At 44.3% G+C, this 14,338-nt stretch overlaps 2 protein-coding genes across 2 annotated transcripts in view; one reads left to right on the forward strand and one right to left on the reverse strand.

Annotated features, from left to right (window-relative positions):
- Nucleotides 1–148: 148 nt before the first annotated feature.
- On the reverse strand, nt 149–8,941 carry mfsd9 (major facilitator superfamily domain containing 9). The gene is made up of 6 exons (XM_060039845.1): nt 8,309–8,941; nt 7,441–7,528; nt 7,084–7,127; nt 3,425–3,554; nt 2,814–3,023; nt 149–2,386 (listed from the first exon to the last, which is right to left on the reverse strand). The coding sequence occupies exons 1-6, from the start codon at nt 8,477–8,479 to the stop codon at nt 1,506–1,508; spliced, it is 1,524 nt and encodes a 507-aa protein (XP_059895828.1). The 5' UTR covers nt 8,480–8,941; the 3' UTR covers nt 149–1,505.
- Nucleotides 8,942–9,899: 958 nt separating this feature from the next.
- The window catches only part of tmem182a (transmembrane protein 182a), a 5,396-nt gene continuing 957 nt past the window's right edge, over nt 9,900–14,338 (forward strand). The window contains exons 1-5 of the mRNA XM_060040162.1: nt 9,900–10,353; nt 12,159–12,291; nt 12,612–12,710; nt 13,031–13,168; nt 14,258–14,338. The exon at nt 14,258–14,338 is cut by the window's right edge and continues 957 nt beyond it. Coding sequence (XP_059896145.1) covers nt 10,195–10,353; nt 12,159–12,291; nt 12,612–12,710; nt 13,031–13,168; nt 14,258–14,338 — 610 coding nt within the window. The 5' untranslated portion in view covers nt 9,900–10,194. The remainder of the gene's footprint in view (nt 10,354–12,158; nt 12,292–12,611; nt 12,711–13,030; nt 13,169–14,257) is intronic.

Raw genomic sequence — 14,338 nt, forward strand, 5'->3', positions numbered from 1 at the left:
TTTATTTGGGATGTCCCAGAAATCCATCAGGGAATGTGTGCACTTGTAATGTAATTGGAGGACCCATCACCACCCATAGTCTCTCTTTGGTTCCCTAATGCTTAATAGACTATGCTGCTATCAACACAAATACCTTGGGACAAGAGACTCAAAAAATAGAAAAAGGTTTTATTCACTGTGGTCCATTAAAATAATCTGGATATACATTATTTATTTAAGGTGACCCTTAAATACATCTTCACAGCTCTTTTGTCTCTATAAATCAGTTGTCATTTTATAGTAACTAAGGAGTGAAATTACCAAACGAGCAACAAAAACCCTTTAAAGTGTCCACTTAAGCCTCACCCAAGATAAATCATTTTCTAATTCAGCAGTCTGTTAACAAATGTAAATAAATTCAACATGAAATAGGGTACAGTAAATGTTTGTAGGCTATATAACAAACCAGACTAAAATCTCACCATAAAAACACCTTCAGTAGTATATTGAACAAAGTATGTGTGTGTTTGTTGAGGTAGATTGGAGTTGTACGACCAACCTGCAACTCAAAAACTACCTTCAGAACAGTCTCTCAAAAATCATGCTAAGAGTTTTTCATTGGAAAGTTTGGAAAGGGTCCCTCTCCTCTTCCTCTTTCAGGATATTAAGTACAGTATATCATGCTTTCTGGGGTTTGTACTGCTGGGATTTGTAGTTAAAGTAGTCTTCTGACTTACCTATGAATAAAACATACCACTTAATTATCAATCAGCCCAGTGTCGATTAGACTGAGCTAGCCCTTGACCGAGTTTGCAAAAACCCATGAAAGCAGATGAGATTGGCTAACTTTCTCAGTGAAACAAGGGTATTTTGATTAACTTTTTGATTTACTGTTTATATTGAGAAAACAGTAATGGTGGACTTTACCCTCATGTCACTGAAGAAGCTACAGAATCTCATACGCTTCCAATGATTTTTGCTGACTCGGTCAAATGCTCCAGCGCTGGGCTAATTTGAGATAAAAACATTCAATGGTAAATGGGTATGTGGACAATAACTTTATTTTATAAAAAGTATTCCTTTAAACAAGTATTTTTGGGATATGTAGTGGTAGGAATGGGAAGTGGTTTGGATGGATAGTGGTTAAGCTATCAAATAAGGCAACAGATGGAGTCGCTGTCCTCTAGGTCAATCATTTTACAAGACCATACCTCTTCTAAAAATAAACGCCGTCCTGAATGTTCAAGTGTTGCCCTAAAATGCTAATTATAACCATCTACCTTTTGGAGGTAAGAATGGCATAGGCACAGTTCGTTGATCTACTGCTCATGTCTGCCACCGGCACCCTATAAAAAGAAATAAAAAATGTCTTTGGTGAATGACCGACATGTAGAGACTCATGCCATTCGTTCTCACACTCACACACATTCTCTCTCTCTCTCTCTCTCTCTCTCTCTCTCTCTCTCTCTCTCTGTCTGTGTCTCTCTCCCACTCCGTCTGTCTCTCCCACTCTGTCTCTGTGTATCTCAGAGTTTGGCCGTCTTGGTCTTCCCTCTGCCACTCCACTTGGGGATCCGGAACATGAGCAGAATGGCGGCCGACAGCGCCAGCAGCACCCCCAGGCTGGGCGGCCCGCAGGGGCTGACCTCCTGGGCCAGTCCGGAGAGGAGCGGGGCCAGGATGCGACCGACGGCCGTGACCGACTGCCCGGCCCCGATCAGGGTCCCGCTGGCCTGGAGGCCCCCCCTCTGCAGCTCCAGGTCCGTGATGCAGGTGCGCCCGATGGTGGTGGAGATGGCAAAGAAGGTGGAGCTGACCACCACCTGACCCACGCTGGGCGCGGCGGCGTACAGGAAGATGAGGCCGCACGTGAGCACGGTGGAGTGCAGCAGCAGCGCCGGCATGTCCTTGCCGTAGAGCGCGGTGACGGGCCCCACCAGGCAGCCGGCCAGCGCGCCCAGCGTGCTGCTGTAGCTGATCAGGTAGCCCGTCACCTTGGGCTTGATGGAGAAGCGCTCCTCCATGGCCAGGGTGAAGTTGCTGTAGTACAGCATGATGCCGATGGCCATGAGCAGGCGCACCAGGAACAGGTCCCACATGTCGGACGTGGCCACCAGCCGGATCCTGGAGACCACCGAGGCCAGCTGCCTCCAGGCGGGCTGCAGCAGGGACACGTGCCTCCACCGGGGGAGGGCGGAGGGCGGCTTGCCCGGGGTGGGGGAGGCACCGGGCTCGGGGAGCTCCTCTTTGGGCACGGAGTGGTGGCTGTTCCCCTGGGAGGAGCCGTTCTGGTAGGCCCCGTTCTTGGCGGCGTTGTGGTCGGGACAGATCTCGCAGATGTGGCTGTTGGAGTTGGCGTCGGTCCTCTTGACGAGCGCCTCACTCCAGGGCAGCATCCACACCAGCCCTGGAGCACACAACTCGTTCATTGCACGTCAGGGTTCATGTTCAGTGACATCAACTTCTGAATGGCTGGTTCAATAGATCAAATGTCTTTTTTTAATTTTATATGTGATGGTTTTCTACTCCTTTGATTCCCAGATAAGTAAACGGACCATCGTGTCAAAAGGTTACATAGATAGCCCTATGCGTGTTGGGAAGTGGATGTTTTAAAAGTGGAGCCGTCTCCCTCGCCTTTATCTAATGCAAAACGGTACCATTCCATACGCGTGTTGGTCGGCAACGTGCACGTCTGCTTGGCGGAACAGTTGGTCCATTTGCATGGGATTTGCTTTCTCCATTGGTTTGATTCAGATAGGGAATCGTCGCCAGAGAGCGGAATATATAGACTGCACTGTACACACAACCACCACCTTTATCATCATCCTCCTTACCTGCGTTGAGGAGGAAGATGGCGGCACAGGTGAATGAGGACGTGTAGAAGCCCCCCTCGTGTTCGGCCAGGTAGCCCCCTACCACCGGGCCGAGGATGAAGCCCACGCTGGACGCTGCGTTAAAGTGTCCCATCACCAGGGGCCGCTCCGTCTCCGACACCAGGTCCGACAGCAGGGCTCTGCAGATGGACAGCGAGTGCTTGAACAGCCCTGAGTGGACAAAGGGTGCGTGGCACATTCTTGCAGTTAATAACACAACTCCTTGTCTGCACAACTAACGGATTCCCTCTATTAGCCTTGGTTTGGGGTCAGACCAAGGAAATAAAATCGGACATATCTTCAATACCAAATTGTATGGTTTATGCACAATGTTAGCCTAGGTAACTGCATTAAAGGTTGTTACGAAAAAATTTATAGAGAAGGCATTTGGGTAAAAATGAATGAAATTATAATTTATTATTATATTATACAGGAATATATATAGGAAAGTATTAAAGGTCACAAAGTTACAATTTAAAACAGGCCTGACTCAGTATAAAGCTGAGGTTATGAAATGGGCGGGTACAGTGAGAGATGTCCTTGTCGTACCTGGGCCCCTACTCCCTACTCACCCACGGGTATCCGAGCGATGACGAATAGCGTGATGCTGGAGGAGAGCCCCAGCAACCCATAGCCCAGAGAGCTGAGCAGCAGGCAGGTCAGCAGAGAGTAGCGCCTCCCCACCACGTCGCTCCAGCCACCCTGCCGCACACGCACACACAAAAAAATAAACAACCATGTTCCTCTACATATGCTGTACATTATATTCACAGGATTTATATGTTAAATTGAAAGTTCAGGATTTAACTGCTTGATCTGTGCATATTAGAGCAGGGAGGATAGTATTTTATATGTCAAATATATGTTTCAGTTAGGGAGCCGGAGTTTAGATATTGATAATAAAAAGATGTCTAGCGTATCCTAAATACTTGAATGACATCAGTCATAACATCATATAAGTCGTAGTAAAAAGGGGAGAGATTGACTTGGTTATTATTATGAATCAGTTCTTTTTTTAAAAAGGTGCTGCGCCTTCTAAGTGAACCAGATGTCCTAAATGTAAATGTAAAGGGCTAACACAACCACTGAGTCAACAGCTACAGAACCGGCGATGGGCAGATCTTATCGGGGGGAAAATTATACACTAATCGTGTGAAGTGTTTGATCGTCGGTTGCCTTTGGCATAGCTAGCAGTACTGCCTAATTTATACAACGATTACATCGCTTTTAACCTGTAATTAAACTATTTGCATGTTCAAACCCCACAGGGCTGACCACCAGGAATGCAAGATCAGGTGTGGTTAACAACGTATGCTAATCAAATGTCAAATCCTGAAATGTGAGTGAACCCGGGCACCGCTGTCACTCCATACACGAGGTGGGATGGGAAGGGCCCAATGGCTACCAGAAACCGCCTAGAACAGGCGATGGAGCGTCATCCTCGTAACTGTTTCACAAAAGCTATCCTGCCGCGACGTCTAAATCCCCCCACACACATGAGCTTTTTGATGGAGATCCTAGTCAAACATCAGAACAGATTTGGACTGCAATGCCCATGCCCAGCCTTCAAATGGGGAATTGGTTTCCATCGATATAAAATAAATCAATACAGAGCCATCAGGTTGAGTATAGACCCGGAGAGGTTTAAGCTGTCGGCACGGGAGTGTAGACGTCACCGCTGCAAGTTTTCTCAACGTGTTCCTATGGAGCTCTTGGGTTTTCCATCTTGACGCTGTGCTCAGAGTTCAAACCATGTAAAATTTGGCGGGATGAGGCTGACCTTTCGAAGCTTATCAGAAGGCAGCTTTGTTTGAAGTTTAAAACCAACAGAATCGTAACACCACTGGCTTACTTAGTTTCTTAACCTAAATACATGCTTCCATTCATATGCCATCAAAGGGGGAAATATGGTCAGCATACTAGCGTATTTATGTTATACGTGATAAAGAAATTGTCTATAATACATAAATGGATTACAGACACCCTACCGCGTGAACGCCCTACCCCTATGTGTGAATGCGCAAAATGGCCAAATTGGTGGGGACAAGGGGGGTGAATTGAGATTGGGCCTAAGACTGCTAGCGTCGGCCATGCTTTGCTATACATATGGACCTGCTGCCTGTAAAAACACATGAATATTTAAACAAAGAATGAAACATGAGCAGGTTGGATGACCTGTCTTCAGAGACATAAAGAAGTTGGGGGGAACTGACAATAAGCAACCTGACAAAATAGTTTAGAAGACAGCCATCCTGAAAGGATATGCTTCGGCAAGATGCATTTTTGCTCAAATGTAAAGCCACTTTGGTGAATCAGTACATTGTTTCTGTTTACAATACAGATTTCACCTTGTTTGGGGAACGGGTGACATCTGACCTTAGGTCTGATTGTTCTGGTTCTCAGCTCAAATGGTTTTTAATATTAGTTCTATCCTTTTGATGATAAGCGGACGGCCATTGTGAATACATAGTATCTACCTGGCTGCATTTGGAAGCTGTGAGGCCCTACAATAGTAAACAACTGGTTGTTGGCCAATGTTTTATTTTCGTAATTTGCATTGAGCAACATGACTTGAGTTTTGTGTGGCAACAAAGCAAACCTCAATAGTTTTTATTGCAACCTGTGACAAAGAGCGAGCTCCCTTGTGCAGTATCGGTTATGAGATCAAGGTAAACAATCTTATAATACCCCTGAGAACCAGCTTCTTCAACGGCACCCTGCATGGAAATGTATGCATCTTCACAGCCAAGATGAAAACCCTGGCTCCTTAACCCTCTATCGGGCCTCTCGACGACTGCTTATGTCTCTCTGGTGGACCACACCCAGAAGTAGAGGGTTTAACTAGATGCAGTGTATTACCAATCAGTCTCACACTCTTTGAGCTCCTGACTCTGTTGCTAGTGGGAGAATCAAGGGAAAGGTGTAAGAACTGGTCCGCCTAATGCATAATGTATTATCACTTAATTCAAAAATAATACCAGCTTTGTCAAAAAGCTTTGATTAATTTGGATATGTCATCCGCCTTTCGTCACATATGAAAGGTATGTAAAATTAGATAGCCCAGGGGATGGCCTGAGGGCTGCCAGCTGCTAACTGAATGGAATGAATGGACAAACAGACGCTAGAGATTCACCCAACGGCTTCCTCTCGCTGCTACAGTTTGGAATCCCAGTGTGTCTCCAGGATCCAATCAGGGAATGCGATCGACCAATAACTTCCCCACATCATCCACACTAACTCCCCACTCAGTGGGACCCTCCATCTAACCATATTAGGAAAGGACATCTAGAACTACTGGGCAGGACTACTGCAGGGCAGAGAAGACACTCAAATTGAGTTTCTTCAACAACAACCAATCCTTTATGAAGTGTGATCCATACAGGGACAGCAGAATCATACAACGGCATACTAACAAAAGGAGACAAATTAAGAAATGACTTCATGAAAGCAACAGCTTTGACATAACGTGTAGACAAAATGTGTGCTCTTTCTCCTTTGGTCTTTTCATGTGGTCTGTCCAGTGGATATAAATATAAAAGATCAGGTCACTAAACACAATTCTATCGATTCCACATTTCTTTAAAAAAATCTCTGTCTGTCTCTTTGTGTGTCTCTGCGGTAACACCTGGTCATGTTCAATATTATACCAAGACTTGACAAACCCACGCACACACAAAAAACTGCCGGTGTAATAGAATTAGAACCAATCGAATTTGCAGTGCTCTGGGTGTAGCCATTGGAGATCTCCTTATAGAGAACTGGCTGTTCTCACCAATTCTTTCTCCCCATTCCCCTACGGGAACCACAGATGACTCCTTATTTCTCTAATTTGTTGCATGACCCAAAGATTTAAGCCAATTAGAGCAGCCCTGGGAGGAGTGCAGAGACTTTGGTTGCTGTGAGAATCCGCATTCAGTTGGTCATTGTTTAGTAGTATTATCAAGACCATTTTAAAAGGGCTGTTCCAGACACTCTTTCTTTTAGACCACTCGACAATGTGATTGTATTGCCCCTCGGTTCAAGCCATGGGGTACCACTTGAGCCTAATCTCACAAAAGTTATTTAAAATACGAGAAGCAGTGTGTTATTTAGCACTATTTAATTACATGACAGCTAAATAAACCTTAAAGGACTTAAAGCTTAGAAACATTTAATTGAATACAAATAAAGAGAAATGTATCAAGCTTAATGATTTGGGAGCTTTCAATATTCATACTTAGTAAATACTTACGACTATAGTACTGGAGAAGAGCTGCAGGATCCCATAGGTTGAACCTGAAACAAAACTATTAGTTTTACATTGCAGCAAATAATCCAACATATCTCTCAAATAAAGTGTTACAAATTATAACCACAGTTTCAACTATTCCTGAGTCCTTCTAACATGTATGTTGTACACTGAAGTATAATCTATAAAAAAAAATCCAACGTGAAAAGTAAGAGGTCAAGATCAAAACAGCGTCTTTTGCTATTCATACTTCTGTGTGGTTGCGGCCTTGATGGCAGCCATGTATGCAAGGTGTGAACCAACATGGCTGGCCTGTTGTCCCCACCCTCAAACACCCCGCAAGCAGTGTCTGGTACCTACCTACGATGCCCGCCACCGTGGGACTGGCTCCAAGGTGCTTCACATGGTGGCTCAGAAGAGGAATGATCATACTCACTCCAAAGAGATCCTGCACATCAAACGGGGTCAGAGGAGTGAGGGGTACGCTACGACAGGTTCTTCCTCAATAAACCTTACGTATCCTTGTGTCAACATAACAATACTCATGGCGGCGACTAATTGCTGTTCAGGTACAAGGAAAGAAGGCACTCATTCAACATTTGGCCGGGTTAGATTCACTCAACCTAACCCTAACTGCATATCTGCATTCTTCAGTTATGACACTGTAATGATCCTGCTTTATGTTAATTGATCAGCATGACCCTAGGTTTCTATAAGTGCTTTCTGACTAAGTTACTATTCCATGAGTACCAATAGCTCAGAATACGAGAATAGAAGCTCTCTTCATCACTAAATGCCAAGTGTGATGCAAAACATTTTGATAGTAGTACTTATGTAAAGCAATAATTACAATTATTCTTATATTGTAACAATTTCGCCTTTCCGACAAATGAAATCCTCGTGTTTAACTCATATAATGGTTCGTGTTGTCCTTGTTTATAAATGTCCTTACACATGTTAAGGATCCAAGAGCATCTGAAAGACAGACGGTCACCCTTTCAACACGTTTATTTGACAGGGGTGATGCGTTTGAAGATGCAGCAATCAACCCACTTCAATGTGTCTACAAAACCTGTCCACGCATTGGAATCAAGTCAATTACAGCAATATTAAGTTCAATGGTGGGATGGTCAAAATCACTACATTATTTATTTTTAATTGACATAAAATCATGACTTTTTAAAGCACAAACACAGACATGCAACATATACAACATTGTTATACTTACCATGAAACCAACCACATAGATACATTTTATAATCCGCGACTGTCTTCTTGGTTTCTGTAACAATGTGTTACATTTTGTGTGATTCATTCTCCTGCAAGTAAAGCTCCCGGTATCCAATACGGAAGCGGCTATATGTAGAAGCACAGTCCCACTATCCGGGTGATCGTCCATAACAACATTGCTAGGTTTAGGCTATGGCCGCACTGATAAGGGGTGGTTTAAACACTATTGGGTTTCTTATTTGCGAATAAAAGAATAAAAACTTTCCCAAGTGTATTTATCTACGGTTAGATCAAGCTTACAAAGATATATCATGAATGAATACAGCGATAGCTTGTAAGTAGATACATTACTGTTTGCTTCCGTGTGGCGGAACCCTCTCAGTCATCACATTTGGTATCGTCCGATTACGTCAGGAGGCTTGCTCAATTTTGCATGCTGCTTCTCATAATGCATCCAAGGCTGCTTCCCATTGTAATAGGGCTTCCTTTGTAACAATATGATATACCTCAATACACCATGCATTTACCACTTGTATATGTCCCTGAAAATATGTTTATTAAATCCCGGGTTCTCTATGCAAAGCATAGAGAACCCGGGATAGCAAAGCAATCTTAGTCTGTATTGGTTGAAATTTTCGTCACTTGTGCCCCACCTTCTGGACTGGTAAGGCACATCACCACGTGTCTGATGTGGACTCCAGAGATCAGTGACGCTTTGTAAATCTAGTACGATCATGTATCTATATTGTAACTATCAGAAAAGATTTTCCTATCTGTATTATATCATAAATATATGTATAAATACAAACATTTATTATGTCCAATCTATTCAAATGTCATATGTCAAGATCTGTCTTATTTTGATCTATGTATGTCTGCTGAGCATTTATGTTTTTTCAATAAATATGTACATTTTAACTTTATTTATATGCTCACACACACACGCACACACACACACACGCACACACACACACACACACACACACACACACACACACACACACACACACACACACACACACACACACACACACACACACACACACACACACACACACACACTAATAATAATATTTATATCAATAACAGCTAAAAGTACTAGTTGTAGTAGGCCTAGGATTCACAGCACAGCCTTTAAAGGTGTGTATTAATCAGAGCAGCGGCTTGATGTCATGGGACGGTGTTTTGTTGTGGACTCAGGTAACAGCTGAGAGCCACATTGACATGCATGCGTGAGAGGCTCCGTTCTAAAGCTCCAGCAGCCTACTACTAAATACAGACACTGCCAAGGGAAATGGCAGTCTGTCTGGATTTATAATGTGTGGGTGTTCTCAAGAAAGGGTGATACAGGAATAGCTTCCCTATTACTTCAGCCAGTGTACCCCTGAACCCCCTCCTCCAACATTCCCATGTGCTTCATTGGGGGGGGTCCAGTTGCCAGCGGTTATTTTCGTGTTGATCTGCACGTTCCTTACGTTCTCCTACTGATCCCTCACACCCCAGCCCACCCTTGGTCTAAACCCCACCCCGCCACCACGCACACGCCCAGCCCCGAGGGGCCTTCTGTCAAGACCACCAGCAGTCACTTTGGATCAAACCCCCAAAATAACCTGGGACAGGGGGAGGGAGGGCTCGATGCAGTGAGGGTCCAAGGGAGTCATGTGCACAGACTTGCTCTGCCAAACCCATTCACGGACTATAGTGGAGGCAACATACAAGTTCCAGGAACAACCCAGGTGCACAGAGAGAGACACATCGCACCACTTTGGACTTACGGTATTATCCAAGGAGGACAGGGGACTAGAGAGCCCGCCAAGATTGTGATTGTTCACAGCAGCTGCTTTCCAGCCGTGCCACAAGGTGGCCCTTCAGCCCTCCTGCACCATGAAGTTGAGCGTGGCCCTGTTCTTTGCAGGGATCTTTGGGGCGCTGGCCACTCTATGCGTCCTCCTCTCGTTTGGAACAGATTACTGGCTCCTGGCCTCTGAGCAATGCTTGCCAGTGCCCACTGCGTCATTCGGGCCCGGGGAAGTGGCAATTGAGGTGAGCATAACAACATAGATCTGTACTGTTAGTGCCATGAATCTGGTCGCGTTTGATTCTTGGTTGGTTCATTCTACAATGGACCTTGAAGGGAGGCCTACACATGAGTATGAAATTATAGTTGGTAATAATATTGTTCAATGTCAATTTGTTTTTAAATAATTGACATGATTATTTGTGCATTCATTGTGTTAAAAAATACATTTTTGTAATATTTGTTTAAATAATTTTTGCATCCCCACAGTAATCAATTAATAAAATAAAATGCAATCAGACAGCAAAATAAATCTGCTATTTGTTTCAAAGTCCCGTAATTAGACATTCCATAAGCCATCCAATCATTTCATTCTGACCAAATGAAATTATCGACTGACAGGTCAATAGACCTGTCAGTCTACCAACTACTCATCTCCCTGCACACATTCTGCCCGCGCACCCATTGTGCGGGGGTCAACCACAATGCTAGGCAGACTTATTTCTGAAGCTCGCAAGCTAGTCATGTGTTGGGGGGGGGGGGGAGGCCTGAAGGGAGGAGTGGGATGTCTTGGTTGGATAATTTAAACTGTCCCGTATTCTTACTGGTTTCTCTAAATTGCCCACCGCAGCTTTAAGCAGTCGCACACAACACAATCCAAACAGCCTTCGGGGCATAAACAGCCGAGCGGACAGGCATCTCCTGGCAGCTCCCCTTTGCCTGTAACAGGACACTGTTCTGCTGTAGTGGTTGTGCAGCTATGCAGAGGATAGAGGCATAATATATGCCCTGTGATTGAATCACCAAGTATCACTACTACTTCAATAGCAGTGATACTTTGTGGTTCATCAAATATCGCCTGCTACAGCAATACTAGCTTCTCGTAACATGCTGCAGGTTGGGAGCGGTCATTCAGATCTGATATCAGATCAGCACTATTAAATTGATTTGTAATGTAGTCTGAACACACTGAAGGAGTGGCTGCACTATATTTACCTTTCATAACAAGATGACATATGCTTAATGTTAGATATAAACAGAGCTGTAAAAACAAGTTATAGGGGATAGGAAGATGAATTAGATGTTTGCAAACAGATGCAAGACCGTTCTAATATTCTCTTATGATTTAAATATTTGAATAAATAGCTTTTAATGCATTGTTCAAAACTAGCAGGATTAAGGATTTTAGGTGATTTTTTGATTTTTTAATAGTAACCTCACGATCCATTTGGATAGCCAAATTTTGGCATAATTAGACATTTCCTGAATAAGGACTTCTTTGGCCAGCACGCTGGCTGACAACTGACTTACATTGGGTCAGAGGAGGTCCTTTCACCCGCCTCTTGACCTCCAGTTAAATCTGCAGTGTGGCGGGGGTGTGACTGTGGCAACTTGCTGTACAAATGTTTTGATGACCTTTATTTGTTAAATAGAAGTCTGTCCTACTGTTCTGGCAGCTTTAACCCCATCCTCCTTTATAGGACTGTTGTGTGTGTGTGTGTGTGTGTGTGTGTGTGTGTGTGTGTGTGTGTGTGTGTGTGTGTGTGTGTGTGTGTGTGTGCGTGTTGGAGAGAAAGTGAGAGAGAGAACAACAACAGAGGCTAAATGACAGTTAGGTCTAAACTACGATAATTAGTCAACTTACCGAGGCTCTCAGTTAAACCCCTGGTGCTCGACCTTTGACCCCGGCCTTTCGCCCAACCACCGGCTGCCTTCATGGTGCTAATTTCAATAGCATGACGACCTTGCATTGCTCTAAGATAGTTCCCGGTATATACACAACAATTGTATTGCCCCATCGTATTATAATTATAGGCCCCTCCTGTAACAGCAAGGAGATTTGGTGTTCGATGGCGGGGCCAAGGGGGACTCCACCACCTACTACCACGAGGGCTTTTTCTGGAAGTGTGACTGCGTCGAACAAGGCGCAGACGACACTCACCTGATGTGGAAACTGTGGCTCAGTGAGTTTGCCAGATCGTTAGTGTGTTGCTAATGTTGTCATTTTGCTAGCTCACCAAATCAGAGAAAGATCACTGCAAGAATCCTAACCCCTTCATGTGCTTTCACATAGCAGGTTTTTGTGTGGGTCGGGGGAGGTCAAAGTGGGCCAGAAGAGAAGATGTATAGAATAAAAGGCTCATTCATGACTCACACTTTGTACTTCACAAACATTATTGTACTGAATTGCTTGAAAGCAAATAACTCTGGATGGTTTGATTTACAATCCAGAAGCTGCTGTCATAACGGTGGAATCATTTTCCTTTCTTTTCTCTCAATCCAGCAAATCAGCCACAATCCAAAATATGTGTCCATGCCTACCTGTTCCCATTCCCTATGGACCAAGGCGCACACAATGCCACTAGCTATGACTCTGCTATAAGTAAGTCAAATAGATCTGTGTGTGTGTGTGTGTGTGTGTGTGTGTGTGTGTGTGTGTGTGTGTGTGTGTGTGTGTGTGTGTGTGTGTGTGTGTGTGTGTGTGTGTGTGTGTGTGCGTGTGTGCGTGCGTGTGTGTGTGTGTGTGTGTGTGTGTTTGTGCGTGTGTGTGTGTGTGTTTGAGAGTCTATCTGTGTGTGTTTGGGTTTGTTCTGTTACCTGCTTGTATACGCTAACTACCTCAAACCGTTTACTTTGCACTGTTGGGCTGTTCAGTGGTTCAGTGCATTTGAAGTGATGACGAGTGCTGCATTGTGTGTTCAGTCTACAGAGGCTTCTGGAGTGTGTTCATGCTCATCGGCGTAGTATCCGTGGTGGTTGGGGGCTTCGTCATCATCTGTGCCGCTCCGTTCGCCAGCCACCAGCTCTACAAGGCCGGGGGCGGGCTCTTCCTGGTGTCCGGTAGGGCTCGCCTCTCTTCCTCTCTTCCTTGTATTTTATTTAACTTTAGGCTCTGGCTGGGAGTATGGGGGTTATAATAATAATAATAATAATAATAATAATAATAATGCATTTTATTTATGGGCGCCTTTCTTGACACTCAAGGTCCCCTTACAAAATCAAACATCCATAGAAGCAAACAACAAAAAACAACAACAACAACAACAACAAAACGTGTGTTCATTCTAGTCCCCAGAATGCAACTGACTTAATGGGAGTAGGCTCGGCTGAATAGATACGTTTTCAGGTGAGGTTTGAAGGTGATAAGGGACCTGGAGTGTTGGATGGCATGAGGCAGAGAGTTCCAGAGGTGGGGGGCTGAGCGACTGAATGCTCTTGACCCCATGGTAACCAGGCGAGCTGGAGGGAGGGTGAGCTGGATGGAGGAAGACGATCTGAGAGAACGGGTGGGTGTCTTGATATGGAGATGCTCAGTAAGATACTGAGGGGCAAGATTGTTGATGGCCTTGAAAGTGAGAAGCAGGATCTTGTAAATTATGCGATATTTGATGGGGAGCCAATGGAGTTGCTGCAGGACAGGGGTTATGTGACTGATGGAGGGGGTTTAAGTAATGATACGGGCTGCAGAGTTTTGTACCAGTTGTAATTTATGCATGGACTTAGCAGGTAAACCTGCTAAGTCCATACATAATGTTATTGTTGAATGTTGTCACTTCTTGAGTTAGAATTATCTGTTTTTGTTGAGTGTTTCTCCCCACTCAAGTTAATATTATCTGTTTTTGGTTTTCACTGCGTCATTTTGTCATGGTCATCACTTTATAACCTTTATTTAAAAAAAAATTATGTATGTATGGATGCTTGTATGACCATTATTGCTGTTTTTGTACACACACAGACCAACACACAAACACATACACACACACACACACACACACACACACACACACACACACACACACACACACACACACACACACACACACACGCACACACACACAAATACACACACAATATATACACACAGACATATAGTTAATGTTCGCCTTATGTTTTCTCCCCTGTGCTGTCTCTCCCCCCTTTCCCCCTTAGGTGTGTTCCTGCTGTGTGTGGTCGTGATGTACGTTCTGTGGGTGCAGGTGCTGGATGTGGTGGATCCCTACGTAGACTACC

Source organism: Gadus macrocephalus, chromosome 20 (genome assembly GCF_031168955.1).
Source record: "Gadus macrocephalus chromosome 20, ASM3116895v1".
Lineage (NCBI taxonomy): Eukaryota > Metazoa > Chordata > Actinopteri > Gadiformes > Gadidae > Gadus > Gadus macrocephalus.